Source organism: Pseudopipra pipra, chromosome 2, assembly GCF_036250125.1.
Source record: "Pseudopipra pipra isolate bDixPip1 chromosome 2, bDixPip1.hap1, whole genome shotgun sequence".
NCBI lineage: Eukaryota > Metazoa > Chordata > Aves > Passeriformes > Pipridae > Pseudopipra > Pseudopipra pipra.
This window is the reverse complement of record NC_087550.1, coordinates 38,434,182-38,450,718: the sequence shown is the minus strand read 5'-3', so window position 1 is coordinate 38,450,718 and position 16,537 is coordinate 38,434,182. Positions and strand designations below refer to the sequence as shown.

The 16,537-nt window shown below is 42.2% G+C and overlaps 1 protein-coding gene and 1 long non-coding RNA gene across 7 annotated transcripts; both read right to left on the bottom strand.

Moving 5' to 3' along the window:
* Positions 1–1,876: 1,876 nt before the first annotated feature.
* LOC135409490 (uncharacterized) lies at positions 1,877–4,069 on the bottom strand. The gene is made up of 2 exons (XR_010428233.1): positions 3,777–4,069; positions 1,877–2,010 (listed from the first exon to the last, which is right to left on the bottom strand). It is a non-coding gene; the product is annotated as an uncharacterized LOC135409490 (long non-coding RNA).
* A 579-nt stretch (positions 4,070–4,648) lies between these two features.
* C2H11orf97 (chromosome 2 C11orf97 homolog) lies at positions 4,649–14,478 on the bottom strand. Of its 6 annotated transcripts, XM_064645097.1 has the most exons (7): positions 14,109–14,478; positions 13,374–13,481; positions 12,498–12,623; positions 9,858–9,965; positions 8,134–8,259; positions 5,500–5,607; positions 4,649–4,865 (listed from the first exon to the last, which is right to left on the bottom strand). In XM_064645097.1, the coding sequence occupies exons 1-7, from the start codon at positions 14,461–14,463 to the stop codon at positions 4,825–4,827; spliced, it is 972 nt and encodes a 323-aa protein (XP_064501167.1). In that variant the 5' UTR covers positions 14,464–14,478; the 3' UTR covers positions 4,649–4,824. The 6 variants fall into 6 exon arrangements, with proteins under 6 accessions (XP_064501167.1, XP_064501162.1, XP_064501166.1 ...); XM_064645092.1 differs by having other exon boundaries at positions 4,649–5,607; XM_064645096.1 differs by having other exon boundaries at positions 4,649–5,604.
* Between the last annotated feature and the right edge of the window lie 2,059 nt (positions 14,479–16,537).

Here is a 16,537-nt window from a genome sequence, read left to right as displayed (position 1 = left end):
GTGTGCTCCTGGAGCCAATGGAAGTCTATGGGGGAGCAGAGATCCACCTGAAGCCCCTGGAGGAACCCCTGCTGGAGCAGGTGGATGCCTGAAGGAGGCTGTGATGGCTTTGGTGGGCACATGGTGTCCAGCCAAGGTCAAACCACCACACACACCTTAAGACAGATGTGAATTATCAGTCTGAGATATAGCTGGGAATAAGTAGCTCCTTTATTTTAAATTATCCATCCATCCTAGTTAATCTTTTCATTGTAATCTAAAATTCACTGGAATTTTTCCAAATTCTCTCCTTTAGAAAGTCAGTAACACTTGTTTATCCCACAAATGTGCTGGAGAGTTGTCTAGGAAGAATTCTGGGAATGGAGATTGTAAGATAAGTGCTAAGTATTATTGATTTGGGAATGTGCTGCAATTATTCTAATAATATGGCAAAGACCAATCATTAAGTTGGACTGTCATGCTTGCCAAACTTCATGTCTCCCCTGGGAGCATCACTGGTGACCACATGGAGGGGCAGCAGGGAGTAAAAGTCCAAAGCCCAGACAAGGCTCAGCATGCTCTCCACTCTGGATCCCTTTCCCCCCATGGCGTGGGTCAGCCCAGTTCTAGTTCCATTTCCATCTGAAGAACCATTCCGACGTCTTGAAGGATAGGGAAAGGGAACTCCAGCATCAGGGGTTTCTTCAGGCCCTGAGCCTGAAGGTGCCCTCCCCTCCTCCACCCACCCACGTGGTTCCATGACCCACTTGGAGACAGCACACCCGGCATGGAGAGGAGGCAAGAGAGAGTTTATTGTTGGGGATGTTACATTTATAGGGTTTAGGAGGATTTACAGAGTAACCAATTAGAAGTCTCAAGGGGCTTACAGGAACACCCAATCACAGGAAGGGGTTAACAAGGACCAATGAGAAACACCTCAGGACACCTTCCCAGGACATTCCTGCATGGGAGATTACAGTTGCTGTGGGGGGCGTTGGGAAGAAGAAGCATGTGTTTGCAAAGAGACCACAAAAAGCCATTTTAAGACATGCCCAAACAAGTTTCTCATCAGATTAACTGCTACACTCCACATCATCTCAGGTCTGTCCCACAGTATACCTTGCCAGACAGGATGTTGTGGTAACAAATGGGAGCTTCCTTCTCCCACAGCAGGGAGTCTCCAACTTCTATCACTCTTCACTTCCTCCTGCATGGATTAGGCTCTGCAAGCTCCGATGCTTTGCTGGAGAGAGCTTTCAGCCTCTCACCTGGTACCAAAGCATTGAAGCTATTAAAGAGCTACAAGGGCCACTCTTGTCTCTGATACACCCTCCAGTCACCCATGACCTTTCAAACTATCTTTTGTTCTGGTTTTATACAGTATCTATAAGGATCCACATTTGTTTCGTAAGTGGTATGATAATACAGAACAAACTCATGATCATTTGGTGTTACCTTGCTGTAATAAAAGTTTAAGAGTGAGAGTAAGTGGCAAGTTATTTCAGGTTTCATGCTGCCTCTGTGGTTCTTTGATACTATGATAACTCTTATATAGAGAGGCTTATTTATGTTAAACTTCCATTAAATCAGGCTAGATACCAAATCACAAACTTGCCATCTGAAATGCTCAGTTTAATGGATGAATTCAGCCTAAAGCATTATGAGGCCTGTTCAATTACATTACAATCCTGTGCTGAAACTGAGAATTCCTTTCCAACAGAGAAGACTACGAAAATATCGAGCTTCACGGTTGCACTTTTGCCAGCAAGAACATTTTGTAATCTTTGGATTGTGGCATCTTCATTGCTGGCTGAAATATGGATCAGATTTGGCTACTTAAAACAACAGACTGAAAATCACTATAAGTATATGAGTAAAACAAAAAAGAAGGAATAGCTCCATATTCAAGCAGAATTTTATTCAAAATCCTGGAAGTACAGAGCTACATTTCCAAAGGTAGCTAGTCATTCTGATGTTTGATTTGACACATCAAAGCAGACGCAAGTCTTCATAGCAGTAAAGTTCAGCAATCTGTAAAAAACCAGGATCTGCTCTCAGGATGGATGAGACATTACATAGTGAGCCCCCCAAACCAGTAGTCACTTTTAGGGAAAGACAGCAAAAGGGAGAAACAAAAATGCATATCCTTCAGTAATTTCAGCAATGTGGATATATGTTTTGTCCTTTTTCTCTCTTCTATTTATTTCTCCTACATCTTTTCCCTGCATTTCTTACAGTTTCTATCTCTGTTTTCCTGAACTGTGTTCTCTTCAGTTCCCTTCGGGAATTCCTGACCTCCTGTTCTATGTCTCCCCTTTCATTCCCCTTGTAAGTGCTGCTTCTTTTTCCTTTTCCTAGTTCCTCTCCTTCTGGCACTAAACACAGTGGGCTCACCTCTAGAAACACCTGTTCCTTTTTGTCCATTTCCATAACCACTACCTACTGCATCTCACAACTAGTATATTACTCCCTCATTTCTTCCCCAGACCCTTACACAGAAGGGGGAGTGTGAATGGAGATGGTTTGGTGAATATAGGAGCTTAAGCTAGATTGCTCCTAATTTTTCTCCTGTCATATATCTTCTCTGTCACCTCTTCTCTCATGATACCTTCCTGTTCAGAACACCGACTATAGCTAGTGAAGAGAGAACCACTTGTCTCTAGCAGCAGTCCCCCGAGAAGGTGCATCTAAATTCCCAAAGGAAAACCAACAGATCCCATAAATTTCAGCACCTACATCAATTTGAGTAAACTGCTTTGTTCTAAAGCTGTTCCTTCTTCATGGATTTTAATAGGAAATGGAGGAGATCATGATCTTTGAAAACTGTGACTGCCTTCGCTAGAAGCCTCAGTTTAACATGAACTTGAAAATTATGCCAACATCTCAAAACTCTGAGTTATTTTTTAGTTGTATTTTAGGCCTACTCTATAACCAAAATGTTCCTACAAGTAGTAACTCTAAAGTGAAGGAGCATGTCAGAAGGCTATACTGCTTAAACAGTTCTTATACCAGAAATGACTTAATTCATGCTACTGTTGTAACTAAGATGCCACTGTCTCCAGACCTCACAAGATCAAGATCAGAAGTGCTAGTCAAGGAGATACCTGTATTTTTACATCACCAACCCCTAGGAACATGGGAAGGAGCTTCATTTAATGGCAAAATATGCTGAGTTCATATATTCTGCAAGGTCAAGGCACTAAAAATATTCCTCTTACAAAGCTAACAAACTCTGTTTCCTTAGGGTTGGAAGCTTTCCCCTTCTACTACGAAGTTCATACATTTCACTGAAGCAGAGAAGGTAGGCCCATTTAGAAGACTATGCTAAAATCTACCAGCTTATAAGGAACAGGTTTGCTCCACAAAAGCCACGCTCCACAGACTGTAAAGAAATACATTCCCCAGGGCACTAGCTGACCATTGCAGGCAAATACTAAAATACCTGAAAGGTTACCTAGATCAAGCTCTTTTCAGGAGACACTGTTAGTACAACTGAACAAACAACTGAATTTGTTAAGGTTGGGTGTTAAGAACAGCAAGGAAGGTTCATTACGAACATGAAACCAACACTCACCACCTATCAGTAGGAAGCAAGTGATTATTCCACACATTTACAAAAGGTTTCAGAATATGGAATAAGGTGACTCAACATAGCAGTCCTAAACAGATTTCTTAAGCAGAGATTTCAAGTCTGTTAGCTACTTATTAAAGGAAGAGGTGAGTTAGTTCTGCAGAAAGATGCCCTGCAAGTTAAAAATGAGTTGTTATAATGAACGTTTCTTGTTATCGACTCTTACTTTTTATTCTTGCATGTCTTGAGTAGAATTGAGGCTGTAAAGGTAAACTGCTTCTGTTCGGTGACACTGCTTTCAGGCTTCTAATGGAGAAATTGTTTCTCACATCCCAAACTCCTTCTAGAGCCACTGTTAATAATTTGGCAAAACAATAGCATTATAACTGATTACTTCAACTTGTTCTAGAATTAATGAAATAATACACCACAATATTCTTCCATAGTTAATGAAAATAGATTGACATCTTCAGAGAGCAATTCAGATTGCTAAAGGCATGCAACGCTCTCTACTGCCTGTAGAACAGATTAAGACTATAAAGCTCCTAACTGAAGAACAATATAGCTTGGCTATACTATATAAGAAGCAGCAGTAATATCACTGATGCATCCAGCATCATTTTTTGGCCATACTGGAATATCAAATGCCCTCATAAAAAGACAGAAGAAAATACCCCTCCCCCTCCAAAAAAACCCAAAACATGAAAATAAAAACCCAACAAAACCCAAACAAACCAAAACAAAGCCAACACCACCAGAATTAAATAAAAAGCTAATTTATTTTGTGGAAAGGTTACAACTTACTAGCCATCTAATTTATGTAAAACAATACCTTTTCATAATCTAAACGGTGTAAATCAGTAACTATCCAACCTGGCAACTATTGCTTATCAGAGCCCAGGCCACTTAGGGAGCATGTCTAATTCTCCAAATGAAACAGATGAAAAAGGAACTCAGTACTCACTGAATAATCTGTACACCACCATCCATCTGACTGTATTTATTATTCATAGCATTGTTGTATTATGCCTACAACAGTATGCTATAATATCATTTCTATGCTGAACATATAGTACCATTTCTATACTGTGCGTGTTATAGATGCCTATTATTCGTTCCTGTAATAAATATTTTTGTAATGTTTCTATGTTATCTTTAGTACTTTAAGCCCTTTGTAACGTACCTTTCACTGGGAGACTCCTCAGAATTCATGAGAACATATAAGGTAGCGTCCAATTATACAATCAGACTGAAATATTGCAGACAATTTTAATTCACTGGCAGATGGAGACAGCAAAATAGTTGTGTTCAGCTCCTAGTAACGTTAGGAACATGAGCAGATTGAGCAGACCAATGTTAACATCTGCAATTCAGCTACATGTTCAGGTAGCTGAACAGGTTTCAAAGTGCCTTTTTCTCTTCGTTTACTATAAACAGAACCTACAGAAGTCAGTTGTTTGCAGGTGTTTGCTGTAATTGCCTAACAACCCTAATCACAAAAATACAGGTGCAGGCTCATATGGTCTTTACATCTGATACCTAATTTAAGTACATTTTTGTCTGTGAATCCAACAGTTTTAAATTCATTTTGACTGAGTTTAGAATTGGGTCTCTCAATCCTACACAAGAGAAACTCTTCCAATAATTACAGCACTTCTTTCGAAAGAAAAAGGTAATAAAACCTCTTCCTACTGCTTGGCATTTGTTTCAGCTTTATTAAACTGATAGATCACATGGAATTATCCATGTTCTCTGTGGTCCCATAATTTCTGACAAAAAAGAAAAAAATAATAAAGACTATATTCAACTCTTGTGTTTCTAAATGTTCCCAAGGATATCACATAAATGTTCTGGGTTGCTTTTTTTTTTAAATAATAATTTTGCCACAGTTCCTCAAAACAACCATTTGTCCTGACAAACACTTGCCCTTTGCTGATAAGGAGGATTACCTGCAGCTGGATGTTTAACATCGCATTCTTCTTTCTGAAAATGAACGTGCTCCTCAGGTATTTCTTTAACTCTCCTAGGTGGCTCAACATATACACATTTCTTCCCTGCTAGTAAAACATATTACAAAAGAAACAGTTATTACAAATCCCCTGAAAGCTGACATGCTTTGCTGAACACAACGTCAAATTATGCCGCTCTGCTTCTGTCTTTAATACACTGTCATTTTAATACATCGTAACTTTAATACAGTGTAAGGCAAATCATTTACAAATATATAATAGTGTTCAGCCAGCCTCTGCTCCCCAGCACTGAGTGAATCCTCAGGATAGGAGGATGGTACAGGACAGGACCCTGGTGGGTACATCCATGTGGGGTGTCCTTATAGTCAAGGCCACCCAGGGCACTAGGGGAGACACGGCCACTGTGCCTCCCACCCACAGACATTCCAAGGCAGGGCCGTGCATGAATTCCAGTGCATGAACGAGCACCCAAGGAGATGTCCTCCCTGAAAGAGGTCTCCAAGGAGCTGAAGAGGGATACAGGCACCTCACGGCGGCAGGGGAGTCTCTGCCTGACAGGGCACTGCCCGCGCCAGGGCTGCAGTGCCAGGGGCAGCGAGTGGCCGCCGAGGTGCCCGGGGGGCATCAGTGAGGAGGCTGAAATATGGATCAGATTTGGCTACTTAAAACAACAGATTGAAAATCAGTATGAATATATGAATAAAACAGAAAAGAAGAAATAGCTCCATATTCAAGCAGAATTTTATTCAAAATCCTGGAAGTACAGAGCTACATTTCCAAAGGTAGCTAGTCATTCTGATGTTTGATTTGACACATCAAAGCAGACGCAAGTCTTCATAGCAGTAAAGTTCAGCAATCTGTAAAAAACCAGGATCTGCTCTCAGGATGGATGAGACATTACACAGTGAGCCCCCCAAACCAGTAGTCACTTTTAGGGAAAGACAGCAAAAGGGAAAAACAAAAATGCATATCCTTCAGTAAATTCAGCAATGTGGATATATGTTTTGTTCTTTTTCTCTCTTCTATTTATTTCTCCTACATCTTTTCCCTGAATTTCTTACAGTTTCTATCTCTGTTTTCCTGAACTGTGTTCTCTTCAGTTCCCTTCAGGAATTCCTGACCTCCTGTTCCATGTCTCCCCTTGTCAGTGCTGCTTCTTTTTCCTTTTGCTAGTTCCTCTCCTTCTGGCACTAAACACAGTGGGCTCACCTCTAGAAACACCTGTTCCTTTTTGTCCATTTCCATAACCACTACCTACTGCATCTCACAACTAGTATATTACTCCCTCATTTCTTCCCCAGACCCTTACACAGAAGGGGAGGTGTGAATGGAGATGGTTGGTGAATATAGGAGCTTAAGCTAGATTGCTCCTAATTTTTCTCCTGTCCTATATCTTCTCTGTCACCTCTTCTCTCATGATACCTTCCTGTTCAGAACACGGACTATAGCTAGTGAAGAGAGAACCACTTGTCTCTAGCAGCAGTCCCCCGAGAAGGTGCATCTAAATTCCCAAGGGAAAACCAACAGATCCCATAAATTTCAGCACCTACATCAATTTGAATAAACTGCTTTGTTCTAAAGCTGTTCCTTCTTCATGGATTTTAATAGGAAATGGAGGAGATCATGATCTTTGAAAACTGTGACTGCCTTCGCTAGAAGCCTCAGTTTAACATGAACTTGAAAATTATGCCAACATCTCAAAACTCTGAGTAAGTTTTTAGTTGTATTTTAGGCCTACTCTATAACCAAAATGTTCCTACAAGTAGTAACTCTAAAGTAAAGGAGCATGTCAGAAGGCTATACTGCTTAAACAGTTCTTATACCAGAAATGACTTAATTCATGCTACTGTTGTAACTAAGATGCCACTGTCTCCAGACCTCACAAGATCAAGATCAGAAGTGCTAGTCAAGGAGCTACCTGTATTTTTACATCACCAACCCCTAGGAACGTGGGAAGGAGCTTCATTTAATGGCAAAATATGCTGAGTTCATATATTCTGCAAGGTCATGGCACTAAAAATATTCCTCTTGCAAAGCTAACAAACTCTGTTTCCTTAGGGTTGGAAGCTTTCCCCTTCTACTACGAAGTTCATACATTTCACTGAAGCAGAGAAGGCAGGCACATTTAGAAGACTATGCTAAAATCTACCAGCTTATAAGGAACAGATTTGCTCCACAAAAGCCACACTCCACAGACTGTAAAGAAATACATTCCCCAGGGCACTAGCTGACCATTGCAGGCAAATACTAAAATACCTGAAAGGTTACCTAGATCAAGCTCTTTTCAGGAGACACGTTGGAAGAGAGCTTTTCCAAACAACTGAATTTGTTAAGGTTGGGTGTTAAGAACAGCAAGGAAGGTTCATTACGAACATGAAACCAACACTCACCACCTATCAGTAGGAAGCAAGTGATTATTCCACACATTTACAAAAGGTTTCAGAATATGAAATAAGGTGACTCAACATAGCAGTCCTAAACAGATTTCTTAAGCAAAGATTTCTAGTCTGTTAGCTACTTATTAAAGGAAGAGGTGAGTTAGTTCTGCAGAAAGATGCCCTGCAAGTTAAAAATGAGTTGTTATAATGAACGTTTCTTGTTATCGACTCTTACTTTTTATTCTTGCATGTCTTGAGTAGAATTGAGGCTGTAAAAGTAAACTGCTTCTGTTCGGTGACACTGCTTTCAGGCTTCTAATGGAGAAATTGTTTTTCACATCCCAAACTCCTTCTAGAGCCACTGTTAATAATTTGGCAAAACAATAGCATTATAACTGATTACTTCAACTTGTTCTAGAATTAATGAAATAATACACCACAATATTCTTCCATAGTTAATGAAAATAGATTGACATCTTCAGAGAGCAATTCAGATTGCTAAAGGCATGCAACGCTCTCTACTGCCTGTAGAACAGATTAAGACTACTAAAGCTCCTAACTGAAGAACAATATAGCTTGGCTATACTATATAAGAAGCAGCAGTAATATCACTGATGCATCCAGCATCATTTTTTGGCCATACTGGAATATCAAATGCCCTCATAAAAAGACAGAAGAAAATACCCCTCCCCCTCCAAAAAAAACCAAAACATGAAAATAAAAACCCAACAAAACCCAAACAAACCAAAACAAAGCCAACACCACCAGAATTAAATAAAAAGCTAATTTATTTTGTGGAAAGGTTACAACTTACTAGCCATCTAATTTATGTAAAACAATACATTTTCATAATCTAAACGGTGTAAATCAGTAACTATCCAACCTGGCAACTATTGCTTATCAGAGCCCAGGCCACTTAGGGAGCATGTCTAATTCTCCAAATGAAACAGATGAAAAAGGAACTCAGTACTCACTGAATAATCTGTACACCACCATCCATCTGACTGTATTTATTATTCATAGCATTGTTGTATTATGCCTACAACATTATGCTATAATATCATTTCTATACTGAACATATAATACCATTTCTATACTGAGCGTGTTATAGATGCATATTATTCGTTCCTGTAATAAATATTTTTGTAATGTTTCTATGTTATCTTTAGTACTTTATGCCCTTTGTAACGTACCTTTCACTGGGAGACTCCTCAGAATTCATGAGAACATATAAGGTAGCATCCAATTATACAATCAGACTGAAATATTGCAGACAATTTTAATTCACTGGCAGATGGAGACAGCAAAATAGTTGTGTTCAGCTCCTAGTAACGTTAGGAACATGAGCAGATTGAGCAGACCAATGTTAACATCTGCAATTCAGCTACATGTTCAGGTAGCTGAACAGGTTTCAAAGTGCCTTTTTCTCTTCGTTTACTATAAACAGAACCTACAGAAGTCAGTCGTTTGCAGGTGTTTGCTGTAATTGCCTAACAAGCCTAATCACAAAAATACAGGTGCAGGCTCATATGGTCTTTACATCTGATACCTAATTATAGTACATTTTTGTCTGTGAATCCAACAGTTTTAAATTCATTTTGACTGAGTTTAGAATTGGGTCTCTCAATCTTACACAAGAGAAACTCTTCCAATAATTACAGCACTTCTTTCGAAAGAAAAAGGTAATAAAACCTCTTCCTACTGCTTGGCATTTGTTTCAGCTTTATTAAACTGATAGATCACATGGAATTATCCATGTTCTCTGTGGTCCCATAATTTCTGACAAAAAAGAAAAAAATAATAAAGACTATATTCAACTCTTGTGTTTCTAAATGTTCCCAAGGATATCACATAAATGTTCTGGGTTGCTTTTTTTTTTAAATAATAATTTTGCCACAGTTCCTCAAAACAACCATTTGTCCTGACAAACACTTGCCCTTTGCTGATAAGGAGGATTACCTGCAGCTGGATGTTTAACATCGCATTCTTCTTTCTGAAAATGAACGTGCTCCTCAGGTATTTCTTTAACTCTCCTAGGTGGCTCAACATATACACATTTCTTCCCTGCTAGTAAAACATATTACAAAAGAAACAGTTATTACAAATCCCCTGAAAGCTGACATGCTTTGCTGAACACAATGTCAAATTATGCCGCTCTGCTTCTGTCTTTAATACACTGTCATTTTAATACATCGTAACTTTAATACAGTGTAAGGCAAATCATTTACAAATATATAATAGTGTTCAGCCAGCCTCTGCTCCCCAGCACTGAGTGAATCCTCAGGATAGGAGGATGGTACAGGACAGGACCCTGGTGGGTACATCCATGTGGGGTGTGCTTATAGTCAAGGCCACCCAGGGCACTCGGGGAGACACGGCCACTGTGCCTCCCACCCACAGACATTCCAAGGCAGGGCCGTGCATGAATTCCAGTGCATGAACGAGCACCCAAGGAGATGTCCTCCCTGAAAGAGGTCTCCAAGGAGCTGAAGAGGGATACAGGCACCTCACGGCGGCAGGGGAGTCTCTGCCTGACAGGGCACTGCCCGCGCCAGGGCTGCAGTGCCAGGGGCGGCGAGTGACCGCTGAGGTGCCCGGGGGGCATCAGTGAGGAGGCTGAAATATGGATCAGATTTGGCTACTTAAAACAACAGATTGAAAATCAGTATGAATATATGAATAAAACAAAAAAGAAGAAATAGCTCCATATTCAAGCAGAATTTTATTCAAAATCCTGGAAGTACAGAGCTACATTTCCAAAGGTAGCTAGTCATTCTGATGTTTGATTTGACACATCAAAGCAGACGCAAGTCTTCATAGCAGTAAAGTTCAGCAATCTGTAAAAAACCAGGATCTGCTCTCAGGATGGATGAGACATTACACAGTGAGCCCCCCAAACCAGTAGTCACTTTTAGGGAAAGACAGCAAAAGGGAAAAACAAAAATGCATATCCTTCAGTAATTTCAGCAATGTGGATATATGTTTTGTCCTTTTTCTCTCTTCTATTTATTTCTCCTACATCTTTTCCCTGCATTTCTTACAGTTTCTATCCCTGTTTTCCTGAACTGTGTTCTCTTCAGTTCCCTTCGGGAATTCCTGACCTCCTGTTCCATGTCTCCCCTTTCATTCCCCTTGTCAGTGCTGCTTCTTTTTCCTTTTGCTAGTTCCTCTCCTTCTGGCACTAAACACAGTGGGCTCACCTCTAGAAACACCTGTTCCTTTTTGTCCATTTCCATAACCACTACCTACTGCATCTCCCAACTAGTATATTACTCCCTCATTTCTTCCCCAGACCCTTACACAGAAGGGGGAGTGTGAATGGAGATGGTTTGGTGAATATAGGAGCTTAAGCTAGACTAATTTTTCTCCTGTCATATATCTTCTCTGTCACCTCTTCTCTCATGATACCTTCCTGTTCAGAACACGGACTATAGCTAGTGAAGAGAGAACCACTTGTCTCTAGCAGCAGTCCCCTGAGAAGGTGCATCTAAATTCCCAAGGGAAAACCAACAGATCCCATAAATTTCAGCACCTACATCAATTTGAATAAACTGCTTTGTTCTAAAGCTGTTCCTTCTTCATGGATTTTAATAGGAAATGGAGGAGACCATGGTCTTTGAAAACTATGATTGCCTTCGCTAGAAGCCTCAGTTTAACATGAACTTGAAAATTATGCCAACATCTCAAAATTCTAAGTTAGTTTTTAGTTGTATTTTAGGCCTACTCTATAACCAAAATGTTCCTACAAGTAGTAACTCTAAAGTAAAGGAGCATGTCAGAAGGCTATACTGCTTAAACAGTTCTTATACCAGTAATGACTTAATTCATGCTACTGTTGTAACTAAGATGCCACTGTCTCCAGACCTCACAAGATCAAGATCAGAAGTGCTAGTCAAGGAGCTACCTGTATTTTTACATCACCAACCCCTAGGAACGTGGGAAGGAGCTTCATTTAATGGCAAAATATGTTGAGTTCATATATTCTGCAAGGTCATGGCACTAAAAATATTCCTCTTACAAAGCTAACAAACTCTGTTTCCTTAGGGTTGGAAGCTTTCCCCTTCTACTACAAAGTTCATACATTTCACTGAAGCAGAGAAGGTAGGCCCATTTAGAAGACTATGCTAAAATCTACCAGCTTATAAGGAACAGGTTTGCTCCACAAAAGCCACACTCCACAGACTGTAAAGAAATACATTCCCCAGGGCACTAGCTGACCATTGCAGGCAAATACTAAAATACCTGAAAGGTTACCTAGATCAAGCTCTTTTCAGGAGACACGTTGGAAGAGAGCTTTTCCAAACAACTGAATTTGTTAAGGTTGGGTGTTAAGAACAGCAAGGAAGGTTCATTATGAACATGAAACCAACACTCACCACCTATCAGTAGGAAGCAAGTGATTATTCCACACATTTACAAAAGGTTTCAAAATATGGAATAAGGTGACTCAACATAGCAGTTCTAAACAGATTTCTTACGCAGAGATTTCAAGTCTGTTAGCTACTTATTAAAGGAAGAGGTGAGTTAGTTCTGCAGAAAGATGCCCTGCAAGTTAAAAATGAGTTGTTATAATGAACGTTTCTTGTTATCGACTCTTACTTTTTATTCTTGCATGTCTTGAGTAGAATTGAGGCTGTAAAAGTAAACTGCTTCTGTTCGGTGACACTGCTTTCAGGCTTCTAATGGAGAAATTGTTTCTCACATCCCAAACTCCTTCTAGAGCCACTGTTAATAATTTGGCAAAACAATAGCATTATAACTGATTACTTCAACTTGTTCTAGAATTAATGAAATAATACACCACAATATTCTTCCATAGTTAATGAAAATAGATTGACATCTTCAGAGAGCAATTCAGATTGCTAAAGGCATGCAACGCTCTCTACTGCCTGTAGAACAGATTAAGACTACTAAAGCTCCTAACTGAAGAACAATATAGCTTGGCTATACTATATAAGAAGCAGCAGTAATATCACTGATGCATCCAGCATCGTTTTTTGGTCATACTGTAATATCAAATGCCCTCATAAAAAGACAGAAGAAAATACCCCTCCCCCTCCAAAAAAAACCAAAACATGAAAATAAAAACCCAACAAAGCCCAAACAAACCAAAACAAAGCCAACACCACCAGAATTAAATAAAAAGCTAATTTATTTTGTGGAAAGGTTACAACTTACTAGCCATCTAATTTATGTAAAACAATACATTTTCATAATCTAAACGGTGTAAATCAGTAACTATCCAATCTAGCAACTATTGCTTATCAGAGCCCAGGCCACTTAGGGAGCATGTCTAATTCTCCAAATGAAACAGATGAAAAAGGAACTCAGTACTCACTGAATAATCTGTACACCACCATCCATCTGACTGTATTTATTATTCATAGCATTGTTGTATTATGCCTACAACAGTATGCTATAATATCATTTCTATACTGAACATATAATACCATTTCTATATATAAGGAGGATTACCTGCAGCTGGATGTTTAACATCGCATTCTTCTTTCTGAAAATGAACGTGCTCCTCAAGTATTTCTTTAACTCTCCTAGGTGGCTCAACATATACACATTTCTTCCCTGCTAGTAAAACATATTACAAAAGAAACAGTTATTACGAATCCCCTGAAAGCTGACATGCTTTGCTGAACACAACGTCAAATTATGCCGCTCTGCTTCTGTCTTTAATACACTGTCATTTTAGTACATCGTAACTTTAATACAGTGTAAGACAAATCATTTACAAATATATAATAGTGTTCAGCCAGCCTCTGCTCCCCAGCACTGAGTGAATCCTCAGGATAGGAGGATGGTACAGGACAGGACCCTGGTGGGTACATCCATGTGGGGTGTGCTTATAGTCAAGGCCACCCAGGGCACTCGGGGAGACACGGCCACTGTGCCTCCCACCCACAGACATTCCAAGGCAGGGCCGTGCATGCACGAGCACCCAAGGAGATGTCCTCCCTGAAAGAGGTCTCCAAGGAGCTGAAGAGGGATACAGGCACCTCACGGCGGCAGGGGAGTCTCTGCCTGACAGGGCACTGCCCGCGCCAGGGCTGCAGTGCCAGGGGCGGCGAGTGGCCGCCGAGGTGCCCGGGGGGCATCAGTGAGGAGCCGCGGGTGGCTGGCTTGGCTTCCCGAGGGGACACGGCGGGGCAGGCCCGGAATGGGGCAGGGGCGGCCGGGGACGGGGACCGCTGTGCTCACGGGGCTGCTCGCCGCGGGCATCGCTGCCCGGCTCCTCGGCCGCCGCCGCCGGCAGTTCCCGGCCCGCCGCCCTCATGGCCGCCGTGCCCGGGCGTTGGAGTCGGGCTGTTGCCACGGGAGGTTGCCGGGCCGCTCGCGCAGGCGGGGCCGTCACGTCGGGTGCGAGTTCCCGAGGGATGGAGCCCAGAGCCTCGGGCAGCCCTGTGCCCGGGGACGGCGGACCGGGTCCCACATTTTCGGTCACAGCGGGGTGTTCTACCCCTTCCACAGGCCAGGGATAAGCGCGGGGGTGCCCCCCGAGGCCCGGCGCGGCCAGCTGCCATCCCCAGAGGACAGCAGACCGTGGCCACCTCATGCCTGCTTGGGGCACGGGTGGGTGGCAGCTCTCGGAGCCATTAACAGCTACTCCTTTTTGTCACTCAGCATGACCCAACGCAGGAGCGGGGCACGCACATCACCGGGTACCCCCGTGGGGTGTCACCACTGGCCTGCCTCATGGAAGGATGCCTTGTCATCCTCACTCAAGGCAATGGCAGACTGACAGGAGTAACGAGAGAAGAGTCCTGTTTAACTGACGTAGATCTACTGATACTCAAAAGTACTAGTTTGGTTGTAAAATAAGGCATTTTGAGACGTTGTTTATAGGTCTGAAGTATACTTGACTCTCCTTGTTTTGCCACAGTTACAGTTTTGAGTAAGAGGTACAGCTGCCATTTACAGTAGTCAATGGATGATGCTGCCAGCAGGCACACAGGGAAGCTGTCCTGCTCACCTGGCTGAAAGATTTCCTCCATAGCAGCTTCCTTGAAACCAACTCTTTGGATATGGTAGTGAGAATGTATAAGGTACAAACCAAGTCTGGTTACACAAATGCATGATGTAATCCTTGTCTGTATTACTCCTTGACACATTTCAAAGCATATTCATTTTCCACTGATGTCCGGAAACCAAATTTTCAAAAATAATAAGCATTAAAATCATCTTATACCATTCATAGTTCAGAGGCTGTTCTTCATTTTCTAACAGAAGTGCTGCACATTACACACTCCTTCTAAAAGATGGGTGATGGAAATGCCCTCCAAAGTCACTTGACGAGAGCACCAAATGTGGGCCAACATACCCCAATCCTGCTGCTGCTGCTGTGACAATCGTGCTTCAGCTGTGTTAGTGGTGTCTGGAAAGAGCATGGGATCACTCAGTAAGAAACCTGCATGGGACAATAAAGTGTTTTGTTACAGCTCTCATACTGAGAAAAACCTGACAGAACTTCAGGTCTTACATTCAAGTTTCAGTTCAATTTGTTTAGCAGAGAGAAGCAAGTTTCTCCACTTCTAAATTACAGATGGCAAAGTTGAAGCTGAAAATCATGCAGCATGCCAGTACCGTGGGAAAATCTTTAATGTACGTCTCAGTTTAAAGAGACAGAAGTGTTTGCTAAGGAGGGCGGGATACGAGAAAAACCAAGCTCCTCCTTCTGAGTAATCATAACTTTGAAACTAAGAGGCTCCAGTCGAAAAGGTGTGGAAAAGAAAATAACAGCTACTTACTAAAGAAGAGAGAGAGAGAGAGAGAGAGCACAAACAAACAAGCAATACTCCCGCAACCAAACTCCCCCCGAAAACAATTCAGTACTTTTTGTCTCTCGGCGCAGTTAAAACCATCCCCAGCAGGGGGCGCTGGCGCCTCGGGAGGGGGCTGCAGTGCCCCACCGGTGGCCGGCAGGGGGCGCTGCTGGGCTCTGGCGCCCGTTGGGCCCCGCGCGGGGGCGGCCGGGTCGGAGCAAGGCGCGGGAAGGGAGAAGGGAAAGGGCGGCTCCTCCTGCGCACTCACGCTGCCAAAGGCTGGCTCTGGCTGGGGATCTCCTTCTTCGTCAATGGGTGCCGGCTGCTGCCAACACGGGGAAAGAGGGAGGGAAGGGCGGCCCTTCCCCCCCAAAGACTACTCCGCAGATGGCACTGGCTTTCCGATGAATTCCAGGCAAGTCCAGGCAGTGGGCAGAGCAGAGCAGAGCAGAGCAGAGCAGAGCGTGAGGACTCAGATGTGAACTGGGACCTCCCTCGGGGCCAGAAGCCAAATAATGACCCGGCCGAAAGAAAAACGAACCCCGGACCCCTTCTCTTCACACACCCTCTCCGAGTCCGGGCAGAAGCCAAGTCCCACCTCCCAAGGAAAAAAAAAAAAACCAATAAAAATAAAAAGCTGCCCCTACGCTCAGCTGAGGCTACAGGAGGATGGGGGTTCTCCTTTACCAATTTAGCTGGTGTGCCGAGGTTATTTAGAATTTCAATGAAGCAGTCGTTAAGTCCAGGGCTCGAAGAGTTCTACCTTGCTGGCAAGGAGCTGTTGGTGTGGGAAAATTTACTAGGAAAAAGTAACAAAATATAAAACTGTAACAATGTACTAACTCAAAGTGGAAGAGAAACACTAAA